Source organism: Scyliorhinus torazame, chromosome 12 (genome assembly GCF_047496885.1).
Source record: "Scyliorhinus torazame isolate Kashiwa2021f chromosome 12, sScyTor2.1, whole genome shotgun sequence".
Classification (NCBI taxonomy): Eukaryota; Metazoa; Chordata; class Chondrichthyes; order Carcharhiniformes; family Scyliorhinidae; genus Scyliorhinus; species Scyliorhinus torazame.
The window spans coordinates 62,709,338-62,735,192 of NC_092718.1; the positions used below are offsets into that span (position 1 = coordinate 62,709,338).

Genomic DNA, 25,855 nt, shown 5'->3' on the forward strand with positions numbered 1-25,855 from the left:
CCAATGACATATGCAGGACAAAGGAGATTTCATAGTTTCATAGAACATACAGTGCAGAAAGAGGCCATTCGGAGTCTGCACCGGCTCTTGGAAAGAGCAACCTACCCAAGGTCCACACCTCCACCCTATCCCCATAACCCAGCAACCCCACCCAACACTATGGGCAATTCTGGACACTAAGAGCAATTTAGCATAGCCAATCCACCTAACCTGCACATCTTTGGACTGTGGGAGGAAACCGGAGCACCCGGAGGAAATCCACGCACACACGGGGAGGATGTGCAGACTCCGCACAGACAGTGACCCAAGCCGGAATCGAACCTGGGACCCTGGAGCTGTGAAGCAATTGTGCTATACACAATGCTACCGTGCTGCCCACTGAGATGGTTCTGCATAGTCAGTCTAAGGAGCTTGGCACCAAATAAAGAAGCAGAATCTCAAAGATCATAACCTCTGGATTATTATCTAAGCCACGTACAAATTGACATAGGACAAATAAAATTAGGGAGATGAAGGTGTGGTTCAAGACTGGTGTGGGAGAAGTGGGGCCCGGTTCATGGACACTGGCACCAATATCAGGGAAAGAGGGATCTGCACTGTTGTTAAGATCTATACTGTGGTGTTCTTTGTGTTTGTAAAACTCAGGATGGATAAAGGTTGAAGTGTGCACAAAGAACCACAAAGCTACGTTGAATTAATAAAGCTAATTTTATTACACTACTCTCAATACAGTTCGAACACTATTCCTAAAGCTAGCAACGCTGTATAATACAATTACTATTTACACTATAACTAACTACTGTCTCTAACACACTATCTCTCTAACTATCTCTGGACTCTCTGTTCAATATCTGCTCTCCATTACACTCTCCCAGAGGTCCGAGAGGCATTCTCTTTTATAGGTCTGCTCCCCAGCTCCATCTGGTGGTAGATTAAAGTATCACATTAAGTCTTAATGTGCCAGACATGACACAATGTCACATATACCTGAACAATGCTGAGACCAGTGTTCTTGTGAGCCGCACAACTAAGGCATTAGAGAAGGTTTTCAACTAAAAACTGGGGGACAGGGATCAAATATGGGAAGATATGGCAAATCAAAGATTAGAAACAAGGCAAAAGAGAAAGGTATTATTACAGGAAATGAAAAACAGACCATAACAGATGAGACTATAAATAATTTCATCCTTTTAAAAAATAAAAGTCTTTGTATCGAAATGAACAAAGCATTCAAAACAAAATAGGTGAACTGAGAGTGCACATACAAATAAATAAGAACGATTTAATTGCTTTTCCAAACACATGGTTGCAAAAGGACATGGATTGGGATCTGGATATTAAAGGATACAGGTCATCAAGAAAGGACAGGAAGCAGGGGAAAGGTGGAGGAGTGATCTGTTCGTATTGATACTATTAGCACAATAGAGAGGGATGACCCACATTCAGGAAACCAGCTCCCATGCAGTGCCAGGAAGCCAAGTACTCACCTGAACTTCTCCATTGGGTCCTGCCCGCCAGGTGCACACCATGGGAGACTTGTCAAGATTCACGCCAGCATGCATGAAAAATCTAAGGGGGGGAGATTATCAGGCATAAAGGCCTAATAATTACATTTAGATGTATTATAATGGGGATCCCGACATTGATCCGGTCTTGCCGCTGGACTCAGCCCCAAAAGCGTGAGCGGGAAATCCCCACAATGTTTCTAAACTTAAATGAAAGTGAGAAACTTGAGCCAGAAATAATTATGCTAAAATTAAATAAGGGTAGTGGCAAAGGAATGAGTGCAGAGTTGGTTGGCGTGGACTGGGGAAGGAGAAAAGACAGTTGATCAGCAATGGCAGACATTTATGAAAATTGTTCATGACAACTAACATGTATCAGAGTGAGGAAGAAGGATTTGAGGGAAGGGAAATAAAAACAATAAGTATCACTAGAGAAAAGATATCATGGAAACTAATGCAGCTGAAGACGGATGGCTCCCTGGGAGCCTATGGTTTGGATCCTAGGATATTAAAGGAAGTAGCTGCAGAGATAGTGGACCCACTGGTAGAAATCTTTCAAGAATACTTACATGGCGTAACTGTCCCAGAGGATTGGAAAACTGCCAATGTAACACCCTTATTCAAAAAGGGTGATAAAAATCAAGTAACTACAGGCCAGTTAGATTGACATCCGTCACTGGGAAAATGTTAGAGACCATCATAAAGAATGTAATACCAGAATATTTAGAAATACATCATACATAGATAAGCTGCAGCGCTGGGCTGAGAGGTGGCAAATGGAGTTTAATGCAGAAAAGTGTGAGGTGATTCATTTTGGAAGGAATAACAAGAAGACAGAGTACTGGGCTAATGGAAAGATTCTTGGCAGTGTGGATGAGCAGAGAGATCTCGGTGTCCATGTACAAAGATCCCTGAAAACTGGCACCCAGGTTGAGAGGGTTGTTAAGAAGGTGTATGGTGTGTTCGCTTTTATTGGTAGAGGGATTGAGTTTCGGAGCCATGAGGTCATGTTGCAGCTGTACAAAACTCTGGTGCGGCCGCATTTGGTGTATTGCGTGCAATTCTGGTCGCCGCATTATAGGAAGGATGTGGAAGCATTGGAAAGGGTGCAGAGGAGATTTACCAGAATGTTGCCTGGCATGGAGGGAAGGTTTTATGAGGAAAGGCTGAGGGACTTGAGGCTGTTTTCATTCGAGAGAAGATTAAGAGGTGACTTACTTGAGGCATACAAGATGATCAGAGGATTGGATAGGGTGGACAGTGAGAGCCTTTTTCCTCGGATGGTGATGTCTTGCACGAGGGGACATAGCTTTAAATTGAGGGGAGATAGATATAGAACAGATGTCAGAGGTAGGTTCTTTACTCAGAGAGTAGTAAGGGCGTGGAATGCCCTGCCTGCAACAGTAGTGGACTCGCCAACACTAAGGGCATTCAAATGGTCATTGGATAGACATATGGACGATAAGGGAATAGTGAAGGTGGGCTTTAGAGTGGTTTCACAGGTCGGCGCAACATCGAGGGCCGAAGGGCCTGTACCGCGCTGTAATGTTCTATGTTCTATGTAAATTATATTCTATATATTCTATGATCACCACCAGTCAACTCTCCTTCTCAAAGGATAAAGCAGGCTTTGGTCATCTGGGACTATGCCAACTTTACCTTACCTTACAGAAAGATTATAGACAGGTGAAGTGAGTGGGTTAAAATATGGCAAATGGAAAATAATTTAGGAAAATCTGAAGTTATGCACTTTAGAAGGAAATATAAAGGAGCTGAATATTATTTAAATGGAAAAAGACTGCAAAAAGGTGCACGGTTTAGGGGTCTTCATGCGTAAATCACAAAAAGCTAGCATGAAGATTCAGCGGATAACAGGGAAGGCAAATGCAATGTTGGCCTTTATTTCAAAGGGAATGGAGTATAAAAATAGGGATGTCTTACTAAAACTATACAAGGCACTAATGAAACCAGGATTTTTCAAAGTGCAGGTCACGACGTGCAGGTTAGCGTCGGGAGGATCATGGAGCGTTCCCGTGGTGGTCCCGATCGCGGGAGAAGCACGCTACGTCCGTGACTGGCATTTGTATTGAGAATGGTGGCTGCTGCCTTTGAAATGAGAAAATGAGGCTGTATGATGTCTTCCAGCCAGAAGTGGCAGCAGTGAGCAGGTCACGCTCCCTGCACAGACACTTGATGTGAAATGACCCCTATACTTTTGGCACCAAATCAGAGGGGAGCTTCTTCCATTTTTTAGCTGCTATCAATCTCCATCTCCATCTCTACCTCCATCTCCCTTTGACATTCAATAACATCATCATCATTGAATCCCCCACCATCAACATCCTCCAAATTATCATCGACCAGAGACTTAACTGGACTCGTCAAATTAAATCCAGCAAGACCATGGCGTGAATCGTCTGAGCAGCTGCCTTGATAATTCTCCTGGCCCAGTGCTGTTGCACATCTCTTCACGCAGGTGTCAAAGAAATGCACTGCATCATCCAAGGAACTCCGTCAGAGCGAAGTTGGATGTAGACAGGACACGTCTCCTTTTGATGACACTAGCTGGTATGATAAGTTTAACGGTCCAATCTTTCATGAATGTTGGTGAATGGGTGAGTGGTTAATCAGTTCAAGGGTAGCTGGGTGGTCAGAGAGTCAGGGAGGTGGAAGGTAGTTGGAAGGTGGTTGGGATTGGTCAGATGAAGTCTGGGGGTAGTCGGGTAGTTGAGTGGTCGGGGCGTGGGGAGGGAGGGGGGGGGGGTGATTGTGGAGTTGCCCAGGTGTTAGACCAGGTTTTAAATCTGTCTAACACTTCCTGGGTGACTCTTTCAAGTCCCATGTATCTCTCCCAAGCCTCCAACTCTACCTCAGTTGGAGAAATTTGTGGAGGGTCCTGAGGAATTTCTCATTACAAGTTTAAACTTCCCAGGCAATCAGGACTTCTACAGGGTGCTGCCATGCATCTGGTCTCTGACGATCTGGACAACAGAAGATTTGGCCCCACATTATGGCTGTGAGTGAAGGGTGAATTAATGGTTTGTTCAAAGTGACCAAAGATCAAATAGGACACAGATGTATTAATTATCACCATTTTATTTTAGAAATTTTTATCACGATTTGGAGCACCACAAAGTTAAGTAAAGGCATTGATATTTAATATCAATCAATAGAATCTAAATCATAGGTTCAAGACTAATTAAGTGCATCACAATATGTTGTATTTAGCTAGATTTTCAGTACAAGGTCCAAGATTACAATATGATTTATCAAAGTTAATTTTATTCAACAAATATGATGTGTGGGCCGTATCATAGTTGTCCCCTAACCTTGTCTTTCATAGGTGATTGACTGCTGTGACAATGGGCTGTTCTGCCAACCTCAGGGGTCTTCACCAGCGGGGACACTTGCGTCATTCAGTGGCTTCCTTCCTTCGTTGTTGTCTCGTTCCCAAGCTTATTATTTTGTATGTGTTTTAACCGTGCTTTTCTCTGTGTTTAGTGACTAAGCATTGATGCACTTGACAATATTTTAATTTTTGTTTAATTAAACAATAAGCCAAACCATTTCTAAGCATCCAATTCTCTTTGGAAGGTTGCAAAAGGCTACATATTTAATCACAGCTCTTATTCAGTATTTGAAGATACTATAGAATCTCATTGCAGCTGCCTTTAAACCTTGCACTAACTTTTCGCGAGCCACGTGCAAACTTCTGAGGAATGACTTTAACATATGTTAGCTATCCTAAAGGTAATTCCACGATGACATGACCAATAAAATGAAAAATTATCCACTCAAATCACTTGGACCCTTGTGTGAGGTGTCATATCAACGGGGCAGATGCACAATAGAAATGATAATTGCTCGATTTCCATCCGTTTCACAAAGAATAGGTGTTTCTTTGTTGTCTAGTTGGTCACAGAAGTCATGTCCCTTTTCTGACATCAGAGTTCCCTCAAGGGTTGTTAAGCCATCTAAATGAGCTCAGTGGCACATCAATCAATGTGTTGACCTGTTTCTTGGTCAGCCTCTATTCAAGAGTGGCAGCAGAGTTTTGATTGGAAATATGTGCTCAAGAATGTTTATCTGTACTCATAATTTTACAGCGTGCAAGGATTATCCTTCTAAATATCTTTCCAAGAGACAAATAACAGGTGTTTTTTTTCTTACACATCTAGTTTGAGGTGATGTCAAATAATATCAAATATTTTGAAACTAAAATAAATTTTCGAGATGGAATACAAATAAGTATCTATGGGAAAACACATAAGAGCAACAAAGGCCCTTAGTGTTTGAGACTGGTCACACTGGACCCAGGATCATGACATCAAGTCAAACTTCGTAACAAGAAAATACAAACCTGCTTTTTTATGCAATTGTTTTCCTGGTATAGTGACCCTTTGTCAGTCCACTCTAGTGTATGGAGGACCCGACTGAATGTGCCATTGCCTCCCAGCTACACACCCAACTCTTCCAAAGACATTGTTCAAATCCCTTTCATCCCAGTTTCTGCTGTTTTCACAGGACTATGGCAGTTTTGGCCAATGTCACACTTTATAGGTAAGATTGAGACATCTCTGCTTGCTCGTGCCAACCTTTCTGCAGTATTTTATACAGTTGTTCAAAATTCGCACACCCATTCCTCACTCTTTGGGGCCCTGGATAAGACTAGCAACTCATTACTGACCAGGAATAGAATTGGGGACTTTCTTTGTTGTCAACTGTTTTCGTTAGATAAATGAGTAGTAAATTTAATTTCAGCTTGAAAAACATACTGCTTTCAGTCTACATTGTACATAGCTAAACAAGTGCATACCACAAGATTTAAATGTGAGAAATGTAAATGCTGACTGTTTTCTAAACAATTTCAGGATTCACCACCTTAACTTTTATTAGACTTTTAATTCAAACACTAACCTTTTCTGTTAGGAATGAAGGCTTATAAGCACCATCAGTGGAAGTGTTGCCTGTTCCCCTTAAAGACTTCATATGTGAGACAGCCATGCGTAGAATGGTCAGTTTATCAGGTTTACGTGCTAAAGCACTGCACGTTGGCACCATGTCAGACAACTCTGTGATGTAGGCAGTCATCTTATTTCGACGTCGTCTCTCAATTTCACTGTGATTCTCTCTGCAGATTATAACATTGTATCAGTTAGAATATTGATAAACTATTAAGGAAAATTAGAAAATGGAAAACAATCCAGCCTGGCAGTAAATTATTTCCTGTGACACTGCCTTGTTTGCAACTACACTGACATGAAAGAGCCACAGCATTATAATGTTAATAATGCTGGAATTAAAGAAACTTCTCAAAAGGTTAAATTAAGAGGACAGTGGGGCTTGACTATATAGAACCCAGACAAAATGTCTCAACCAGCATGCTCCAGGTAATGAAAGTAAGTTCTGACATTTCAGTCATCATTCACTCCTATCCTAGTTGAGATGACTCGATTCGTTTGAGCTCAGCAAGGTAGTTGTCAAGGTCATCTGCTACATTAAGAGCAATAGTAGAAAAAAAATACACATTCAGGGTCAGTTAGGGCTACTGAACGATGATAGAAAGTTCTTCGCTTGACCTAGGAATTTAGTTTTCCCAGCTAGAAGCGCACCCCCAGGGAAATAAAACAAAAAGTGAATATTTAATTTGCTATTCCAGATGCTACAGTATTTGGTTTTGCTGTTTTGTGTTGGTAAATAAGAACGTCTAGAATTTCTACATTTACTCAGTCACTCATCATCTGCAGGATAAACCAGCTTCTTGATTTACCATCTATTTTGTCTTACCAGAGAGTTCATCAGTTCCACTTACTGAAAGGTTAAATAAATGCAAGCACATGCTGCCCAGTTTGTATGACTAGTGTAAACCAGGAGGATGAAACAATTACAGAGAGGGGTATTTGGTAGTGCAAGTTAACTCCAGAACATAAACAGCATGAGATCCATTTATGGAAGTGACTTGTGCCAATGAGCTTGTGAGAATGTCTATGGCAGCTCTACAATTTGTAACAGACATCAAGCTGATTTCTATTTAAACATGAAAAGCACTTCACAAAATTGTGTAACTGAAATTTAAGTCATCAACTTATTCTAAATAAAAGTATTTGCATATTTCTTATTTGTATAGTACTTACTTCAGAATGCCTAATTCCCTATATAAATGAAGCATGTAAACAACATAATTTAAAAACAATTATTGACTTTCATAATTTTGCACAAGCAACTTTACAATTTTACAAAAATACTGGCAAATGCACTTTCTCCTCACACACTACATACTCTTCCATTTATTTCAATAAATGACTGAACTAGTTTACTTTTACATTATATTGGCTTTCCACCAAAACAAATTCTCAGAACTTTTAAAAATAAATATCTTGATTTTTATATCAGAACATTACTCTGTGTGACAAACAAAATTGTGTTCAGGTAAATCGAATGAGTACTGGACTGTGATGGCTGTCATTGACGGTAACAGAGCCTATAACTCAGTTACACTTTGTATCCCATCAGATCATACACTGCATCTTCTGTGCACATGATTAATCTATTTCATTTTTAGAACAGTATTGTAAACCACCTCAAGAATTAAACCAAATGGAGAAGTTATAAAAGGCAAACTTTTGCTTGGAGAGCAGTTCATGGTAAGCAGATAAACAAAGCCCGCATTTATATAGCGTCACATCACAACTCTCAAACAGCTACCCATATAATGAATGGCTATGAATGTATGACTGTTGTGTAGGCAAAAAACACTATACAGAGCAAAATCTATATTTTTTTTAAAAAGGAACAAAATAAATGAAAAATTAACCAGTTTTGATGGAACTGTTTAAGGGAGGGTTTTTGCATATCAGAAAAACTCTCTGGTCCTTTTCCAAATGGTGCCACCACAGGGAAAGGCAGACAAAACCTCAGTTTAACACAAGATTCAAAAGGCTTCTGACAATGCAGAATTCCATCAGCACTCTAACGAAAAAGGCAGCCCAGACTATGTATTCATTGCCTGCAACTGAGTCTTGAACTCTCAGCTTTTAGAACCAGAGGCACCCGTGCTAGTGACTGAGTCAAGCTGATGAATCAAATGTGGCTGTTCGAATCTACAGTAAAAATACCAAAATATTTGAGGTTATTCAGTTCAAGATAGTCACCAGAGATCAGGAAGTTATTCTAATGAATTCATAAAATCCCTTTGACAGATAACCAAACGCAATCCACCAAAGCTTGTATGCTATGCAACAAGTAATATTACAACGATAAATACCTTTATACATTGTGAAAAATAGCATTATGTGATATTCCAAAAGATCTGATTCAACATTGAACTCAACCAAGAAATCAACTTGGGAATCAAGATTACTCTCATTATATGCTCACGGAAACACTGATGGTATTGTTTATCTTTACTCCTTTAATGGAAACTTAATCAGGTTCTATTAGGTAATTCAATGTATATAATCACATTTATATCTTGCAATAGTTATTGACAACAAGCAACATCATATGATTGGAGCTTTCACAATATTCTATGGTGGTTACTGCACTTGCAATAGACAGAAGTTTTCCTTACGAAAATAATGGCTGTATGTTTCTCATCTATAAAATTTGCTGACTTGAACAAGATTTAAGAACAGATATTTAAATTGTTTTGGTTGCCTTTTGTATTTTTCCTACCTGCCCAGCTTTTCTCATCATCAGCAATGTTATCATCAACTAACCTGGAAGCAAAATCAACTCTCTATGCTACAAAGAGTAGATTGGCTTTGTGGGAAGAGGATGAAACGACTTGCCCTGGCTCATTGCTAAACCCAGTAGGGTTACTCCTACCTTGTACCTTTTTCTTTATCATCAACGATCTGATCTGCATACCTACAAAAAAAAAGGCAGTGAACTCAACAGGAATTAAAAACAAATCTATGTACATTGTGTATTAACAAAAATAACAATCATTGCATGTCAGTACAAAACTATAATCTCAATGATATAGTACTTAGAATTAGAAACCACCATCTGAACAATGTCACGGAGGGTTGTACAAACATTTTACACATGCACTTTGGTTACAATGACCATAGAACAATAAAAGTAATGTGCTTAACAAATGCATGCAAAAATCTTAAAGATATAATCAGGGGGTGCTTCTGTGTCCGTTGACCTGATGCACCTCCTTATGGTCAATATTAAGCAAGGTATGCAAAGAGCTGGGAGAAAATTCTTGCCTATCCAGAAACCAGTCCATGATATTGTGGAGAAGCCATCAGAGCATTACACCTCACAACAATTTCCCAGATTCAAAAATATGCTTTTTTTAAAAATACCCTGGATATGTGGAACAGTTAACACTTTTAAATTTGAATAAAAATATAGCATTGTTCCACTTAAGGATAAGTTCATCTATCTCTGGGATTTGTGGAGCTGGAGGAGATTACAGAGTGAGGGATGAGTGAATCCACAGAACAAATTGGAAACAAGGATGAGAATATTCAAGTTGGGGCTTTGCTTAACTGGGAGCCAATGTAGGTCAGTGAGCACAGGAGTGATAGACTTGGTGGAAGTAAGGATATGGGCAGCAGAGTTTTGGTAACCTCAAACTTAGACAATAGAATGTAGAAGGCTGGCCAGTATTTCATTGGAATAGTCAAGTCTTGAGGAACAAATGCATGGATAAGGGTTTCAGCAGATGAACTAAGACAGGTATGTAGCCAGGCAACATAGCAAATGGAAATAGACAGTCTTGATGATGGAAGCTCATCACGGGGACAAATATGACACCCAGTTGCAAACAGTCTGGCACAGCCTCAGACAATTGGCACGTCAAGGGATGGATTTCATACACTTTCAGATAATGTTGCTGAGGAAAGTATATAACTGAGAAATAAAGGGCACCGGAGGTAACATTGTGGGAGTTGGAAAGGAAACTATTGCAGGTGATTCCGTGGCTATGAAGAAACATAACCTTAGCCTGCTTCTACACCATTACCTCCGGAGCTTCCAAGGTACTATCCTTAGTCCCCTCCTGTTTCCTCATCTATATGTTGCTTTTCAGAGATGACGTCTCAAAACACATCAGTTCTATGCGTATTTCAACTGCACCCACACTCCACTACCTCGGTCACACTGCTTTCCTGACACGCAGTATTGAATGAGCTGAAATTTACTGCAATTAAATATTGGGAGGACAGAAGAAGGATGTAGAAGCATTGGAAAGGGTGCAGAGGAGATTTACCAGGATGTTGCCTGGTATGGAGGGAAGATCTTATGAGGAAAGGCTGAGAGACTTACCGCTGTTTTCATTAGAGAGAAAGTTAAGAGGTAACTTAATTGAAGCATACAAGATGATCAGAGGATTAGATAGGGTGGACAGTGAGAGCCTTTTTCCTCGGATGGTGATGGCTAGCACGAGGGGACATAGCTTTAAATTGAGGGGAGATAGATATAGGACAGATGTCAGAGGTAGGTTCTTTACTCAGAGAGTAGTAAGGGCGTGGAATGCCCTGCCTGCAACAGTAGTGGACTCACCAACATTAAGGGCATTTAAATGGTAATTGGATAAACATATGGATGATAAGGGGATAGTGTAGATGGGCTTTAAATTGGTTTCACAGGTCAGCGCAACATTGAGGGCCGAAGGGCCTGTACTGCGCTGTAATGTTCTATATGTTCGTTCACCTCACTCCCGAGCCACCAACACTTGGCCACTATCTAGACGTTTGGAACACTGGTGTTCTATTTGGCCTCGGAGTTAGACTTCCAGCCCCATATCCCAGCCCCATATCCCCTCAAATCACCAACATCACTTGTTTCCACTTAAAAACATCGCCCATCTCTGCCTCTTCCTCTACTCATCTGCCACTGACACTCTTAGCCATGCCTTTGTATCCCTAAACTCGGCTAGTCTAATGTTTTCCTAGCCCATCTTCTCAAGTCACGTTCACCCATTATCCCAATGCTCACTGACCCTCACTGGCTCCCAGTATTTTAAAAACCACATGTCTGTTTACCAAACCCCTCATGGCCTCGCCCCCTCTGTAATCCTCCAGACCTAAAACTTTCTCTGCTTCCACACTCTTCCAATTTTGTGCATGATCGGTTTTCATCACTCCTCCATTGGCAGACATGCTTTCAGATACCTCCCTAATCATCTCTACTTCTCTCTCCGATTTTTAAGACACTCCTTGAAACCCATCTTCTTGACCAGTTGGCCTCATATTTTCCTCAAGTGTCTCAGTATCAAATTCTGTTTGATGTCACTCCTGAACCTTGGGTCCTTTTACTATGTTAAAAGTGCTCTATAAATGCAATTTGCTGCTGTTCACCAATTCAAAAGAAATGCTTTTTCTACCACCCAAATGCTGTCAATTGTTTGTCTACTCATTGTTTATTAACTATCACTACATGCAGACCATTTAGTGACCACGGTAAAAAGGCTATTTTATATTAAACAGAGCTTGTCATTTCAGGTGAAATACCAGTAAACCTGCCCACAATGTACAGGGCAATTCCAGATTAGGCATTCCATGGCAAACTCTTCAATATTCCCGATCCATTTACTCCAATCCACTTACCTTGAAAATTTGCTAGGCCCTTCTCCATCTTCATCATCAAATTCCAGTCTAAAGAAAAAATATATTGCAATCAAAACTTTCAATCTATCGAAATAGAAAATTGAACAAAGACTTGTAACATAATTACCAGGTATTGGCTAGATGAATAGAAATGCCTTTTTATACCATTTTGCACCACACAATTTCAGTCATGCCAAGGCTAAATGCCTTGAGACTTGAGAACAATTACTTATTTGTCGATGTACTTTGTTGATTACTCTTTTTGTCTATTGTGTACGTACTGCGTACGTCCCTTTGGCCCCAGAAAAATCCTTTTCACTGTACATCATTATATGTCTCAATAAATCAATCAATCAATCAAATCAATCAATAAATGCTCTCAATTTGAAAAACACACTTTTGTGAGCATGACAGTTTTTAAAAAATGTTTTTATTCTCCATTTTCACATTTTCCTTCAAAATTTACACCCCACCAACAGGCAACAAATGATAACAAATACAAAGTCAATACCCTTAACATCAACAACGATCCCATCCTCCCACCACCCCACCCAACTGTCAATATATGCCTCAAATAAAACAAACCCTCCCACGGTGGGAGAAAAAAAAAGCGAAAAAGAAAAAGGAGTCCGGAATTGCCCATGGCCACCATTAACCGATAGAGTCGCCGCAACCACCCCCCCCCCCCCCCCCCCCCACCACCACCCCCACGACAATACTCAATACCATCCAACCTCCAAAAGAGTACCGTAAATGACACCCAAGAGTTGTAAACCCCCCCCCTCCCCAACTCCTCCCCCTTCACTTCCTCGTGTAAAACTCCTCCCCCCAACCTCTGTTCCTTCCCCCCAACTTCCACCCCGGCTAGACCCCTCGGACCCTGGTCTGCCAGGCTCCGATGGCCCCAGTCCCTCCCACCACCTCACTCCCGTTCACTGGCCAGCTTATACCGGCCAGCATGGAGGCCCCCGCCCGGGTCCCTTTCCCCCTTGCCCGGCCCCAGGAAAAACCCAGAAGTCCCTTTTAGCACACAAACCCCGCATATCCACCGATACCCCAAAGAGCCCTCATTCCAACTGAAAGTCCCATTTCTTCCCTTGTCTAAATATACACAACGTTGGCTCCTATAGCCCATACACCAGCACGCAGTGAAACAAAAAAGAAAAAAATACAGTCATGAGCTACATTGGTACATGACCATTTCTCAATTCTGCCACAATCCTTCTGCCTTCGCAAACTCCTCCGCTGCTTCTGCCGTCCCGAAATAAAAGTCCTTGAACTTGTAAGTCACCCTCAGCTTCGCTGGATATACAATGCTGCACTGCACCCTGCTAACGTACAGTGCCCTCTTCACCCGGTTGAAGGCAGCCTGCCTCCTCGCCAGCTCCACCGTAAAGTCCTGGTATACGCGTATACCAGCTCCAGCCCACTACACCACCCGCTTCTGCTTAGCCCAGCACAGGACCTTCTCCTTTACACTGTACCTACGGAAGCACAGAGTCACTACGTTTGGCGGTTCACTCGCCTTTGGTACAGGCCTCCACGACCGATGTGCCTGATCCAGCTCATATCGGGAGGGATCCTCCCCCTCCCCCAATAATTTTGCCAACATCACGGCAAAATACTCAGTCGGCCTCGGTCCTTCAACTCCTTCGGGCAGCTCCACAATCCTCAAATTCTGTCGCCTGGATCTGTTTTCCAATTCTTCCATTTTGCCTCGCAGATCCTTGTTAATCTCCATCACCTTCCGCATCTCCTTCCCCATCGAGGTAAGTTGACCACTGTGCTGCAATAATGTCTCCTCCACTTCCTTCAGCGCCTCCCCTTGCTCTCGCACCTCCGCCACTGCGCTCGCCACCGCCGTCCTCACCGGGGTAATCGCCTCCTCCACCAGCACTTTCAAAATCGCCCCCATCTCCTTCCTCATTGCCTCCATATGTTTCGTAAACTGCCTTTCGAATTCCACGACCATCACCTTAGTTATTTCTTCAGCCGTAAGCAATGCGGCCTCCCCCAGCGCTCCAGCCGCCATTTTCTTTACTGAACCCGCGGTGACCTTTTCACTCCCCGACGGACTTTCAGCTTCTTTTTTCACGGCCGTTTTTTTGCCGGTCTTCGACATTTCCCTTCTTTGTGCTGTCTCCCGACTTTCACTGCCTTCGCTGGCCCTAAGACAGGGCGTTAACCCCCGACAATGTCGTTCCCGAACTGGAGCCCTCCAACGCACAGCTGCCTCCCGCCCGCCATCACCAGAAGTCCCACAGAGAGGGAATCCTTTTGGCAGTGTTCGCTTCACCAATCTGCCCCAAAAAGTCTGTGGAAACTCCTGAAAAAGGTCTGAGAGTCCGTTCCAGACGGGAGCTGCCGAATGCGCGACCTACTCCTCCATGGCCGCCACCGGAAGCCTCGTCCCCGCTTCTTCAATGGCTTTGGTGAGATCTTTTCACAGTTGTTCCCTCTGCTGCTAGAATTCACCTTTAATAAAGGCCATCACGTCAGCTTGAAGCCTTTAAGCTTGCCCTTTCCCCGCTTGCATACTGGAAGAGGCTTTTGTCTTTACTGCAGCTCCAGCCAAATCTTTTACTGTTTCTGCTGGGTCTGGTAACCAAGAGACATACCATTCCTGGGGGAAAGTCCTCCCGGAGGCCCTCCACGTCATTCAGTCACTGCTCTGTACAACTACCAATCAGACAACTCATGAATGTCTCCTTGTCTCCCCCAGGAGGTCCTCCTCCGGGACCTCGCTCCCAACCCGGCTAGCGACACCCGGACCCATCCTGCTTCGGAAGCACGTGCGGGAGCACAAGTCGGACCCGTTGATTGAGAGGGTCCACCTGCTGCACGCTAACCCCCAGTACGCCTACGTGGCGTTCCCTGACGGCCGGCAAAATACAGTCTCCCTCCGGGACCTGGCGCCCGCCGGAACCCCACGCGCACCCGAACCATTCCCCCCCCCCCCCCCTCCACCCCACAGCACCTCACTGGGGGGTCGGTCCTCCCGCCGCTCCTATCTAGGCCATCCCACCCACCGACGCCCCCTACAGGCGCCCCCTTCTCGTGTCAACCGTTTGCCCCACCAGCAAACTAGGGGTGACGAAGCTGCCATGGACGACAAAGCCACGCTCCCGGAGTCGCAGACGCCCGGACCCCCACCAGAATCACCACAGAGGCTCAGTCGATCCAGGAGGACGACCAGGCCACCCGACTGACTGATTGCTACACTGTAACTGTAAATGAACACTGACTGTATATATCTTCCACACTTGTAAATACTCACGGTACCTCCATATCTGATCATACCATGTTAAATGCAATTGTAACCACTGGCCACCACCCCCGCCGGACTCTTTTTTCACAGGGGGTGAATGTGGTAGTATCAGGTATTGCAGTACCGAGAGGCTGTAGACCATTGGGTAAGCCTAGCAGCTTACCATTGGCTGTTTGGTATGTGGCTCCGCCCTGACAGGCGGGGTATAAGAACAGGTGCCGTCCCAGCAGCCCTCATTCTGTACCGAAGCTGCTGGGGAACAGATCTAGTCTATTAAAGCCTTCAGTTATGATTCAACCTCGTCTTTGAGTTTAATTGATCGTGCATCACCCATGACATTTGTGACAGATTTTTTTTAAATTTGATAATGTAATGTAAGCACCACTGGCAAAGCTGGCATTTTTTGTTAATCCCAAGTTACCTCTTGGAATTTGTATTGCTGAGCAACCCTCTTAAACCACAGCAGTCCATGAGGGGTAGGTACACCCAGAGAGCTGTCCAGTGTTCCAGGGAACAACAGTGTGGGAACGAGAATATAGTTCCAAGTCAGGATGCTGTGTGGCTTGGAATGGAAGTTACATGCGGTGGCACCCCTAGTGCCTGTTGCCCTTGTTCTTCTATGTAGTACAGGTCTTGGGACAGGAAGGTGCTGTTGAAGACATGCTTTTTGTAGATGACAAACATTGCTGCCATCATGTGTCACTGGCGGAGGGAATGAATATTTAATATGGTAGATAGGGTGCCGAGAAAAATATATTATCCTGAATAGTGTTGACCCATTTGGGTCTATCCAATTCTGTTCCCCCCCCCCATATTGAGATCCAGCTTGCAAGTCCTGAGGCTGACTTTCAGGCAGTCTTTATACTTAAATTTGGAATGTCCTCTTTGCCTCTGTTTGCAGGAATCCTCCATGAGAACCACATGATTGACTCAACGATGCTTAGCTCCAGGAAGCAAGTTCTCGATTCTGGGTATGTAGCACTTTGTAAGAACCTGAGTGTTGGGGACTTTGCTGCAAATAGATCTCTGACAGCGGAGATGGAATGCCTCTAATAGCTTTCTGTGATGCCAACTGGCTGTCCAAGTCTCGCACCCATAAAAAAAGTGATGCAAAAATTGCTGCATACTAGATTTGATTTTTGTTCTGGGTAATACTCCAGACGCTCATTCCAAGGTCTGCAAGCACAAATAATACAGTGCAGAAGAGGCCCTTCGACCAAATGCTGAGATTGCTTTTGCTTAACCAAGCAATGGTTGATTTTATCATCCAGTTTTGTGTTATTGCAGAGAATACTCCTATGATTGCAAATCTGTACTGAACAGAAGGGTGTGTTGATAGTGTCTGTTGGATCTTGGAATAAGTTGCCAGGGACAGGTTGATATAAGATTTCTGTCTTCTTCAGACTTATTGTCGGCCCAAAGTGTTCTGAGGCAAAAGCACAGGATCAACAAGCAGCTGTTAGTAACCTTGCACAAGTCTTAAGGATTGAAAGCAAGCTCTTCCAGGGTGTGGTGCTATGGAAGTGGTTTGGAAATGCCAGGATGCTGAAGACAGTTGAGGTGCTCTTCCTCCACAAAAAGTTCCCATATGGTCAGCGTTTCAAATAGCCTCTGCTAATCAAACCCCTTCTGCCTGGTTTGGAAGAGATGTGAAGCGAGAGTTTGGTTTCTCTAAACCAAACAACTCTTAAGTTGGTAGAGCTTGTCAGACTAAATTGACAGTCTACCTAGGAGAAGACAACTCTGATTTGAAAGCTCACAGCTGTGGGTTAACTAGCTGGCTGACAGAGTGGAAGATCACAAATAGTGCCAGTGGACTGGACGGTTGTGTCAAGGATAGATGTGACTGTTCAGCCTGCTTAGCAGCTCATCTGGAGGGACAGCTCCAAAATGAAATTTGCAACCTTTCAGCTGTTCTGTTTTGGCACACATTGCACAAATGTAGTATTAGCTGCCTATAAAGGGATGGGGAAGGAAACAAAACCCTTAACACAACCTTCACTCCCTACACCTGTCAAGTTACCACTCCTGTCTGGTTAGTCATTTACCACAGACAAAATGTAAAGAAGACTACCAGTTATCATGTGAAGCTCGATTCATGGAATGTCAAAACTCTTCTAGACGACAATATGAGACCAGAGCACAGAACAGCCCTTAGGCTGATGAAACATTTAGCTGCCCTCAGCAAAACTAGGCTCGCTGAGAAGTCTCAACTTGACGGTTGGTGCAGACTACACATGTAACTGGATTGGCATGTCCAAGGACCAGTCTCTACATTCCATTCGATCTGATACGCAAGCTTGACTGACCTCCTACAGGGATCAGTGATTGTCTCATGGTTCTTCGTTTAAGTCTCACCAGTAACCAGCACGCAATATTCATTCGGGCCTATTCTCCAACAATGAGGTTAAGGAAGCATTTTGTGATGACCTCAGCAAAATAGCTAGAGGTGAGCCTCACCAGGACAAACTCATTGGGTGGGATTCTCTGTTCTGCCGGTGGCGCATCCAGGCCTGCGGGTTTCCCGATGCCATGGGGTGGCCACAATTGGAAATGCCATTGGCAGGTGGTAGAAGGGAGAATCCAGCTGCTGGCGAGGGCAGACTGCCAAGGAACACCCGGCTGCGGACCGGAGAATCCTGCCCATTAATCTTGGTGATTTCAATGCTCAAGTGGGCACGGACAGTAATACATGGAGAAGAGTACTCAAGACACCATGGCTAATGGAATGCTAGCCTTTATATCTAGCGGACTGGAGTACAAGGACACAGAAGTTATGCTAAACCTTACAAAACTCTGGTTAGACCCCCACTTAGAGTACTGTGAGCAGATCTGAGCACCATACCGTAGGAAGGACATTTTGGCCACGAGGGAGTGCAACATTGGTTTACAAGAATGATACCTGGACTTCAGGGTTTAAAGTAGAAGAGATTATACAAATTGTGGCCTGTTTTCTCTAGAATTTAAAAGGTTTAGGGTGATCTGATCAAAATTCTTCAAGAGATTAACAGGAAAAGACAGGGTAGGTAAAGATAAACAGTTTCCACTGGTTGGAGATTCTAGAACTAGGGGCCTCAGTCTAAAAGTTAGGGCCAGACCATTCAGGAGGGATATTAGGAAGCACCTCGACACAAAAAGGTTTGGAACTCTCTTCCACAAATGGCAATTGATGCTAGATCACTTGTTAATTTTAAATCGGAGATAGATATATCTTTGTTGAGCAAAAATATTAAGGGATATGGCCACAGATCATCCATGATCTCATTGCATGGCGGAGCAGGCCCGAGGGGCTGAATGGCCTACTCCTGTTCCTATGCTCCAAGATTGGCAGAGCAAACTCCAGATCTTTCCCTGTAAGTGCAGTGAGTTTGACCTAACCATCACAGTTGGTTTTAGATAGCGTACTGCTGCTTCTGATTGAGCAATTGATTACAATTTATGTTCATCAGCTTGCTCTTTGCAATCTTCAGCATTTAAGAAAAGGTCAGGCTTAAACAAGTGTAAGTAAATTAACCCATATCTGTATGATTCATTAGAAATTTTAAATCAATTATTTACAGGGCAATGAAAACTCATTGAGCATTTCAATTAAACAGTTTAAGTATAAGTTATAAACAGTTCTTAAACTTCCAACATAATGAACACAAACACTGAACATGATCCCATTACAGCAACACCCTGCTTTTTACCCAAGCTAGATAATGTCATCTTCAAAAATACATTTATGTACAATTATTTTAAATATTTGTCTTGTGAATATTTTAATGTTTGTGGTCACACTGACATTTGAAGGGATTGCTGGCTCAACTTGAATTTTCAGAGTTTACTGAGAAAATGAACATGACAAATTCCCACAAAACACGAGACCAATGCCACATGGTTAGTATTGACCAAATGAGACCACTACACAGAGAAAGAGAGATACACACACATAGCTTTAACATATTTTAAACAAGTGTTTAATTTAATTTCTCTTCAGTTTCTGAAACCCAACTTTTTTGCACAATTTAATAGTTTAATTCAAGCATTAAATTGAGATGTTGTATTTTCCACCGAAATATGGCCATAATGCTATTATTTTCAAAAACATAGGATTACAGAGATTGGGTTCAATACAGTAAAAGCAACCATCCATAATACACTGAAATTTAGACTTCCAAAATTACTGGGGGTTATTGATGGTGTAAAGGCTTTGGGGAAGCCAGGAGGTGAGTCACTCACTGCAGAATACCCAGCCTTTGTCCTCTCTCGCAGTGGCGGTATATATGTGGCTCTTAAGTTTCTGGTCAATGGTAGACTCCACAATATTGATGATGGGGTATTCAGTGATGGTAATGCCATTGAATGTCAACAGGCCAAACTCTCGTGTTTAGGATGAGCATTACCTGGCACTTGTAAGGCACAAATGTAACTTGCCACTAAAAAATCAGTCCAACCCCGAATATTGTCCATGTCTGACAACATGTGGACATGGATTGCTTCATTATCTGAGAAATTATGAATGGAACTGAACACTTGTGTAATCAGTGTATATCCTCATTTCTAAACATATGAAGTGAAGATCATTAATGAAGGCAGCTAAGTTGGTTCAGCCTAACACAACATGCCAAATTCTCCAACAGTGAAACCCTCGGGCTGAGGTGACTGGTCTCAAACAATCACAACCGTCTTCCGCTTTGCTAGGTATCATTCCAACTGGTGGAGAGTTTTTTAAAATAAATTTAGAGTATCGAATTCTTTTTTTTCCCGATTAAGGGGCAATTTAGCATGGCCAGTCCACCTACCCTGCACATCTTTGGGTTGGGGGGTGAGATCCACGCAAACACAGGGAGAATGTGCAAACTCCACACAGACAGTGACCCAGGACGGGGATCTAACCTGGGTCCACAGTGCCATGAGGCAGCAGTGCTAACCACTGCATCACAGTGCCGCCCTGGTGGAGAGTTTTCCACCTAATACCCACTGACTCCAATTTTACTTGGCCTCCATGGTGCCACATTCAGGTCAAATGTTGTCTTGCTAATAAGGGAAGTCATCCACCTCACCTCTGGAATTCAGCTCTTTTGTCCATATTCGAATTATGGCTACAATGAAGTAGCAAACCCAGTAGTCCTGGTGGAACCCAAACTAAAATTTAAGGCAGCAGGTCATTGATAAGGAAGTGCCATTCAATATCACTGTCGATGATACATGCCACCACTTTACTGATGATTTGAGAGTATGTTGTATTAAGTTCCAACAGTAACTTTGCCAATAAGAATAGAAAGCAAATATTGACTTCTTCAATTCCTGGTTTATTCTGAGCAGTGTTCATTTCTCCATCAACTCACCCAGTGCCACCTATATCCCCTTAATTTATATAGTGCGGTCTATTTAAATATTACGTGAGATCTATTAAACAATAAAGCAATTAAGACATCAATTATAACTCAAATGCTGGAGAACTTATCTCTTTCCTAACATATTGATTGGGCAGTCATTGGCTGGATTGAAATTGTCCTGCCTGTTATGGAGTTCATACCTGGGCAAATTCCCACATTGTCAGGTAGATGGCAGTGTTGTCGCTTTACTGGAATAACATGGCTAAGGACGCAGCTAGATCTGGAGTATAATTCTTCAACATTACAAGATGCTGTCGGGCCCATTAAAACTGCATGTTAATTATAGACATCAAAGTAGATTTACTCGCAAAATATGGATTTTGTTCACTCCTGGCAAAGATCTATAACCTGATCTTTATTCCATGATCCTGGTCTCTGGCATTCAAAACCTGTAAAAGGGTCGGTGAGTACACACCAAAGAACTCAGTCTGTTTTTTTTCTCCTTATGGGTACTGACTGACCTGTATAATTCAGTTTTTGATCCCAACCAAACCAAAGACCCTAATCCTGAAAATGGTTATCTGATATTGCAGATAACCTCAGTAAAGCTCTCAAAACATTTTTCAACATTGATAATATTCAATTTTGAGATAGTGCACCGTCAGCAAATATGAAACAAACTCAGAAGGTGACTTTAGTTAAGCAACAGCAACATGAGCAAGCGCTGGCTGCCAAGGCTTTGATAAATTGGAGAGAAAACCATTTATTGCAAAGATCAATGGGCAAACACAATAGCTGACTTTAGCAGACCTATCACTCCTAATGTCAGAAATACAGTAAAAAGGCAAGACGTAAAGGTCAGAAATTTGTTCTACACTGAAAAAGGATTAATCTTTTTCAACATCAGCTGGCTATTATTTAATAGGCTCATAAATGTGAAGAAATGTCACTTAACTATATAATGAATAAACTACAAACTAAAATGTGAACTAAGGTTCAAAATAATTATTTGGAAAAGGATTTTTTTCTTTACGTTTGAGAACTTTTTGAAAAAACTGATTTACTTCAATACCCCCTCAAGCTGATAAATTTAGCTTGTCGTGGATCCTAAGGTCCATCAATGTCAGTACTTGTCCAACCACCAGAGGGTGCAAGGTAACAGTTAGTTTTCCACATGCTCTGAATTGGCACCCCACCAGTGCTCTGCACCTTGAGCGATGCTCCAGGATGAGGTTACTGGATAAGAAACAAGAAATACAGGTGGGGATACATATACACCAACCCACCTCTCACATTCCAAGTGACGCTTGTTATAGATGTAAATCACTTAAAATAAAACTTCAAGAAGCAATCTATTAATCCAGAAACCAAAACCTACACACAATTAAAATTGCCCTCAGTCATTTACAAACTGCTGCATATATCTGGATTTGGATTTTTCGCCATATGCCCACTGGAATAATTCAGCAGCAGCCGCAAGAGGAGCAGCTAAATTGAACGGAGCTCAACCGTAGTAGCTAAATATCGTGGCAGTGCTCCAGGCTACACATCAGCACCTCAGAGGATCTGAAGAGGAAATGACTAACAATAATGGGATCATGCATCATAACCACTGATTTACACAAAATAAGTCCAGCTCTGTTCATATTAAAATAAACTTTAACTGATTTTGGAAATGACATTCTGAAATTTTGACCATTTTCCATGGAAACCATAACTTGATAGACAGAAATTAAAATTATAATAGTTTATAGCACAGTAAAAGTTATCAGGCACATCTCCACCTACCCTCCTCCCATGTGGCTCTTTGCTAGAACAAGGCAACTAATCCCAGTGCTCCCCACTCGCCCTTGGCATGTAAATACCTCTCTGCTTTAAATGCATCAATGATCTCTAGCTCAACCATTCCCTGTAACAATGTAGTCTTTGTGTGAGGGAATTTTTCCCCAACTTCGTTCCCGCGTTGAGTGGGTGGAGACCTGCCCAATAGGGGCTCACCAGTGGGGCCTGAAACATGGACCCTCAGACCGGCAGTTCCCAATAGTTCCGGCTGGGATATCTGTTTTGCACTCCCTGGCTGCGGTTTCATTTGTGTTGGAGAATAAACCTGCTTTGCCTTTTAGCCTGCGCCCCCTGGAATTATTATTAGTGACATACTCCAACTGCAAACAAGAATTTTAAAACTTAAACAAAGCCAATGACATAGGTAAGAGGGGATAACTGACTACTGTTAATTGGGTAAATAGTCTAAAAGGTATGGAGGAAAATGAACAGTTGGAAACGTTCAAACAAAGAAACAATTCAAAAACTTCAACAAAAGTACAATCTATTGTAAAACAAAAACTCAGCAAGAAAGACACATCTGTGGATCCCACAGGAAGGTAAGGATAGTGTTAGAGTAAAATAAGAGGCTGACAATGTTGCAAAAAACACAGTGGCAAGTCTGAGTACTGGGAGTGTTTTAGAAATCAGTGAAGAGCCACCAAAAAGTGGATGAAAATGGAAAAAAAAGAATGTGAGTAATTTAGTCAGAAATATAAAAACAGATTGTCAGAGCCTTTAGTAGCTAAAATAACATTGGTTCCCTTCGAAGCAGAGACAGGAGAAATCATGGGGAATGAGGAAATGGCAGATGTGTTGAACACATTTTTTTTCTGTCTTCACAGCGGAAGACACAAGTTCCGATAGGAGAAACAGATGATAACCTAGGACAAGTGAGGAAATTAATATCAGCAAAGAAAATGTATTGGAGAAACTTAAGTGGCTAAAATCCAATAATTCCCCAGGACTTGATAGCCTACACCCTAAAGAGGTAGCTGCAGATATAATAAATGTTGCTAACTAGGATTTTTCAAAATTCCCTAGGTTCAGTAGTAGTCCCATTAGGTTGGAAGTTGGCAAATGTTATACCGCTTTTCAAAGGAGAGAGAAAACAGTGAACTACAGGCTAGTTAGGCCAACATCAGTTGATGGGAAAATCTTGGAAACTATTAAGTGGTTTTAACAATGCACTCAGAAAAGCAGAGTATGATTAGAACAAGACAACATGGTGTCACCAAAGAGAAATCCTGTTTGACAAATTAATTAAGAGTTTTTCATGGATGCAACAAGCAAGGTAGTTAAAGGAGAACCAGTGACATTCCCGGGCCTCCACACAATGCGTTTCTCAGTTTTGCCCCGCCGTTGACGGACAGCGGGATCGTCTGGCCCGCTGCTGTCAATGTGATTTCCCGTTGAATTCACCCCATACTGCCGGGAAACCCGTGCGCGGCAGGGGTGCGCTGTCGGCAAGCATGTAGGATCTCGCCAGCGTGAACAGCCAGAAGATATCACCTGTAGTCTAATTGGATCTCCAAAAAGCATTTTACAAGGTGTCACAGAAAAGGTTTTTGCTATATTCATTCATGGGCTATGGGCGTTGCTGGCCAAGCCAGCATTTATTGCCCCTGCCCAATTGCCCTTGGGAAGGTGGTGGTGAGCTGCCTTCTTGAACCCCTGCAGTCCATCTGGTGCTGGTATACCCCCAATACTGTTATGAAGGGTGTTCTGGGGCGGGATTCTCTGACCCCGCGCCGGATCGAAGAGTCGCCGGCGGGCCGCGCGAATCGTGCCACGACGCCCCGATGCCGGCACGCGATTCTCCGCAGAGCGGAGAATCGGCGCCATTGGCGCTGGCATGGTTGGCGCGGCGCCGGTCGCGGGCCGCTCTACGCGGCCGGCCCACCGATTCTCCGGCCCGCATGGGCCGAGGGGTCGTCAGAGAAGAGCCAAGTCGAGCCGGCGTCGTTCTAACCTGCTCTGGGCCAGCGGGACCTCGGCATGCAAAGGTCGGGTGGCGGCCTTTGGGGTGGGAGGGGGGGGTTCGACCCTGGGGGGGCCTCCGATGTGGCCTGGCCCACGATCGGGGCCCACCGATCAGCGGGTGGCTCTGTGGCTGGGGGCCTCCTTTCCTACGCGCCTGTAGTCCTGCGCCATGTTGCGTCGGGGCCGGCGCGCTGAAGGCCACTGCGCATGCGCGCGTTGGCGCCAGTGCCACTGCGCATGTCCTCGTTGCTGCCGGTGCAACTGCGCATGCGCGGATCCCGCGGCGCACAGTTCACGCCGGGATCTGCAGCTGGAGTGGCACAAACCGCTCCAGCGCCGTGCTGGCCCCCTGGAGGGGCCAGAATTAGTCGTGGGAGTGGCCCATTCACGCCGTCGTAAATTGGCAGATGGTTGTATTCTCTATTGCTGATGGGGACTTCCGGTGGCGACATGTAGGTGAAAGTCGCACGTTGGGTGGCTCCCGTTAAGAGTTCTCATTTTTAGCCGTTGTCACCCGTTTTTTTGAGGGAACCTAGGTGAAAATCTGTTCCCAATAAGGCTGTGAGTAACAGAGAATGGCGAATTCCCAATGAAAAAAAATGGGAAGTAAGGGAACAAGCGTTACTCAGCCAGTGGTTTCGAGCAAGGGCCGGAGTTCTGAGAGAGGAAAGGTTGCGGGTGCAAGTTTGTCAGTTGTGGCTCAGCCTATTACGGTGCATACATTGGCAGAGGTGATGGCGGCGGAATCAATTTGCCAAGCACTCTGAGGGCATGAACAGTCAGTGGAGGATGCGCTTGCCTCAGTAAAGTAGGCTCTTGGAAAAACGACAGAGACGGTGCAGGAGCATGGTGAGGTTCTGAACAGAGTGAAGGAAGCATTGACCAGTTCGCCTTGCTGGAAATGGGGCTGTCGAGGGTGGGGAATAGCAATAAAGGCCTGAAGGTAAAGGTGGAGGACCAAGTGACAACACAATCTTAGGGGCTGCCAGAAGGACTGGAGGGCCAGAGACCAACTGAATACTTTGCAAGAGTTTTCACGAGGCTTTTGGAGAGGATGAGGATTCCACCCCCTTCGAGCTGGATAGGACTCTTCGGTCGCTTCGGCCGAAGCCAAGGACGACTGAGCCACCAAGGTGAGAGTCTGCTTTAGCAGCTATCAGGTGAAGGAGAAGGGCTTGAGATGGGCCAAGCAGAATCGGGAGGCGAAGTTGGAAGGCAATGGTATTCATATATACCAGGACATCACGATGGAGCTGGCAAGAATCGCACGGCCTTTAACAAGGCGAAGGCAGTGCTCTACAAGAGTGGTGTACGGCGAGGCTGAGGGTCACATACAAGTCCAAGGCCATTTCTTTGATACGGCAGAGGAAGCGGAGGCGTTTGTGAAGGCTG

General features: G+C 43.6%; 1 protein-coding gene across 8 annotated transcripts in view; it reads right to left on the minus strand.

The window, feature by feature from the left end:
- The window catches only part of arnt2 (aryl-hydrocarbon receptor nuclear translocator 2), a 503,807-nt gene that overhangs the window by 426,787 nt on the left and 51,165 nt on the right, over positions 1-25,855 (minus strand). For 3 of the 8 annotated variants that reach the window (XM_072468764.1, XM_072468770.1, XM_072468771.1), the window contains exons 2-5: positions 12,071-12,118; positions 9,333-9,374; positions 7,640-7,657; positions 6,423-6,636 (exon numbers count right to left, since the gene is read on the minus strand). In XM_072468764.1, coding sequence (XP_072324865.1) covers positions 6,423-6,636; positions 7,640-7,657; positions 9,333-9,374; positions 12,071-12,118 — 322 coding nt within the window. The remainder of the gene's footprint in view (positions 1-6,422; positions 6,637-7,639; positions 7,658-9,332; positions 9,375-12,070; positions 12,119-25,855) is intronic. The other 5 variants (XM_072468766.1, XM_072468769.1, XM_072468767.1 and 2 more) reach the window with 3 other exon arrangements.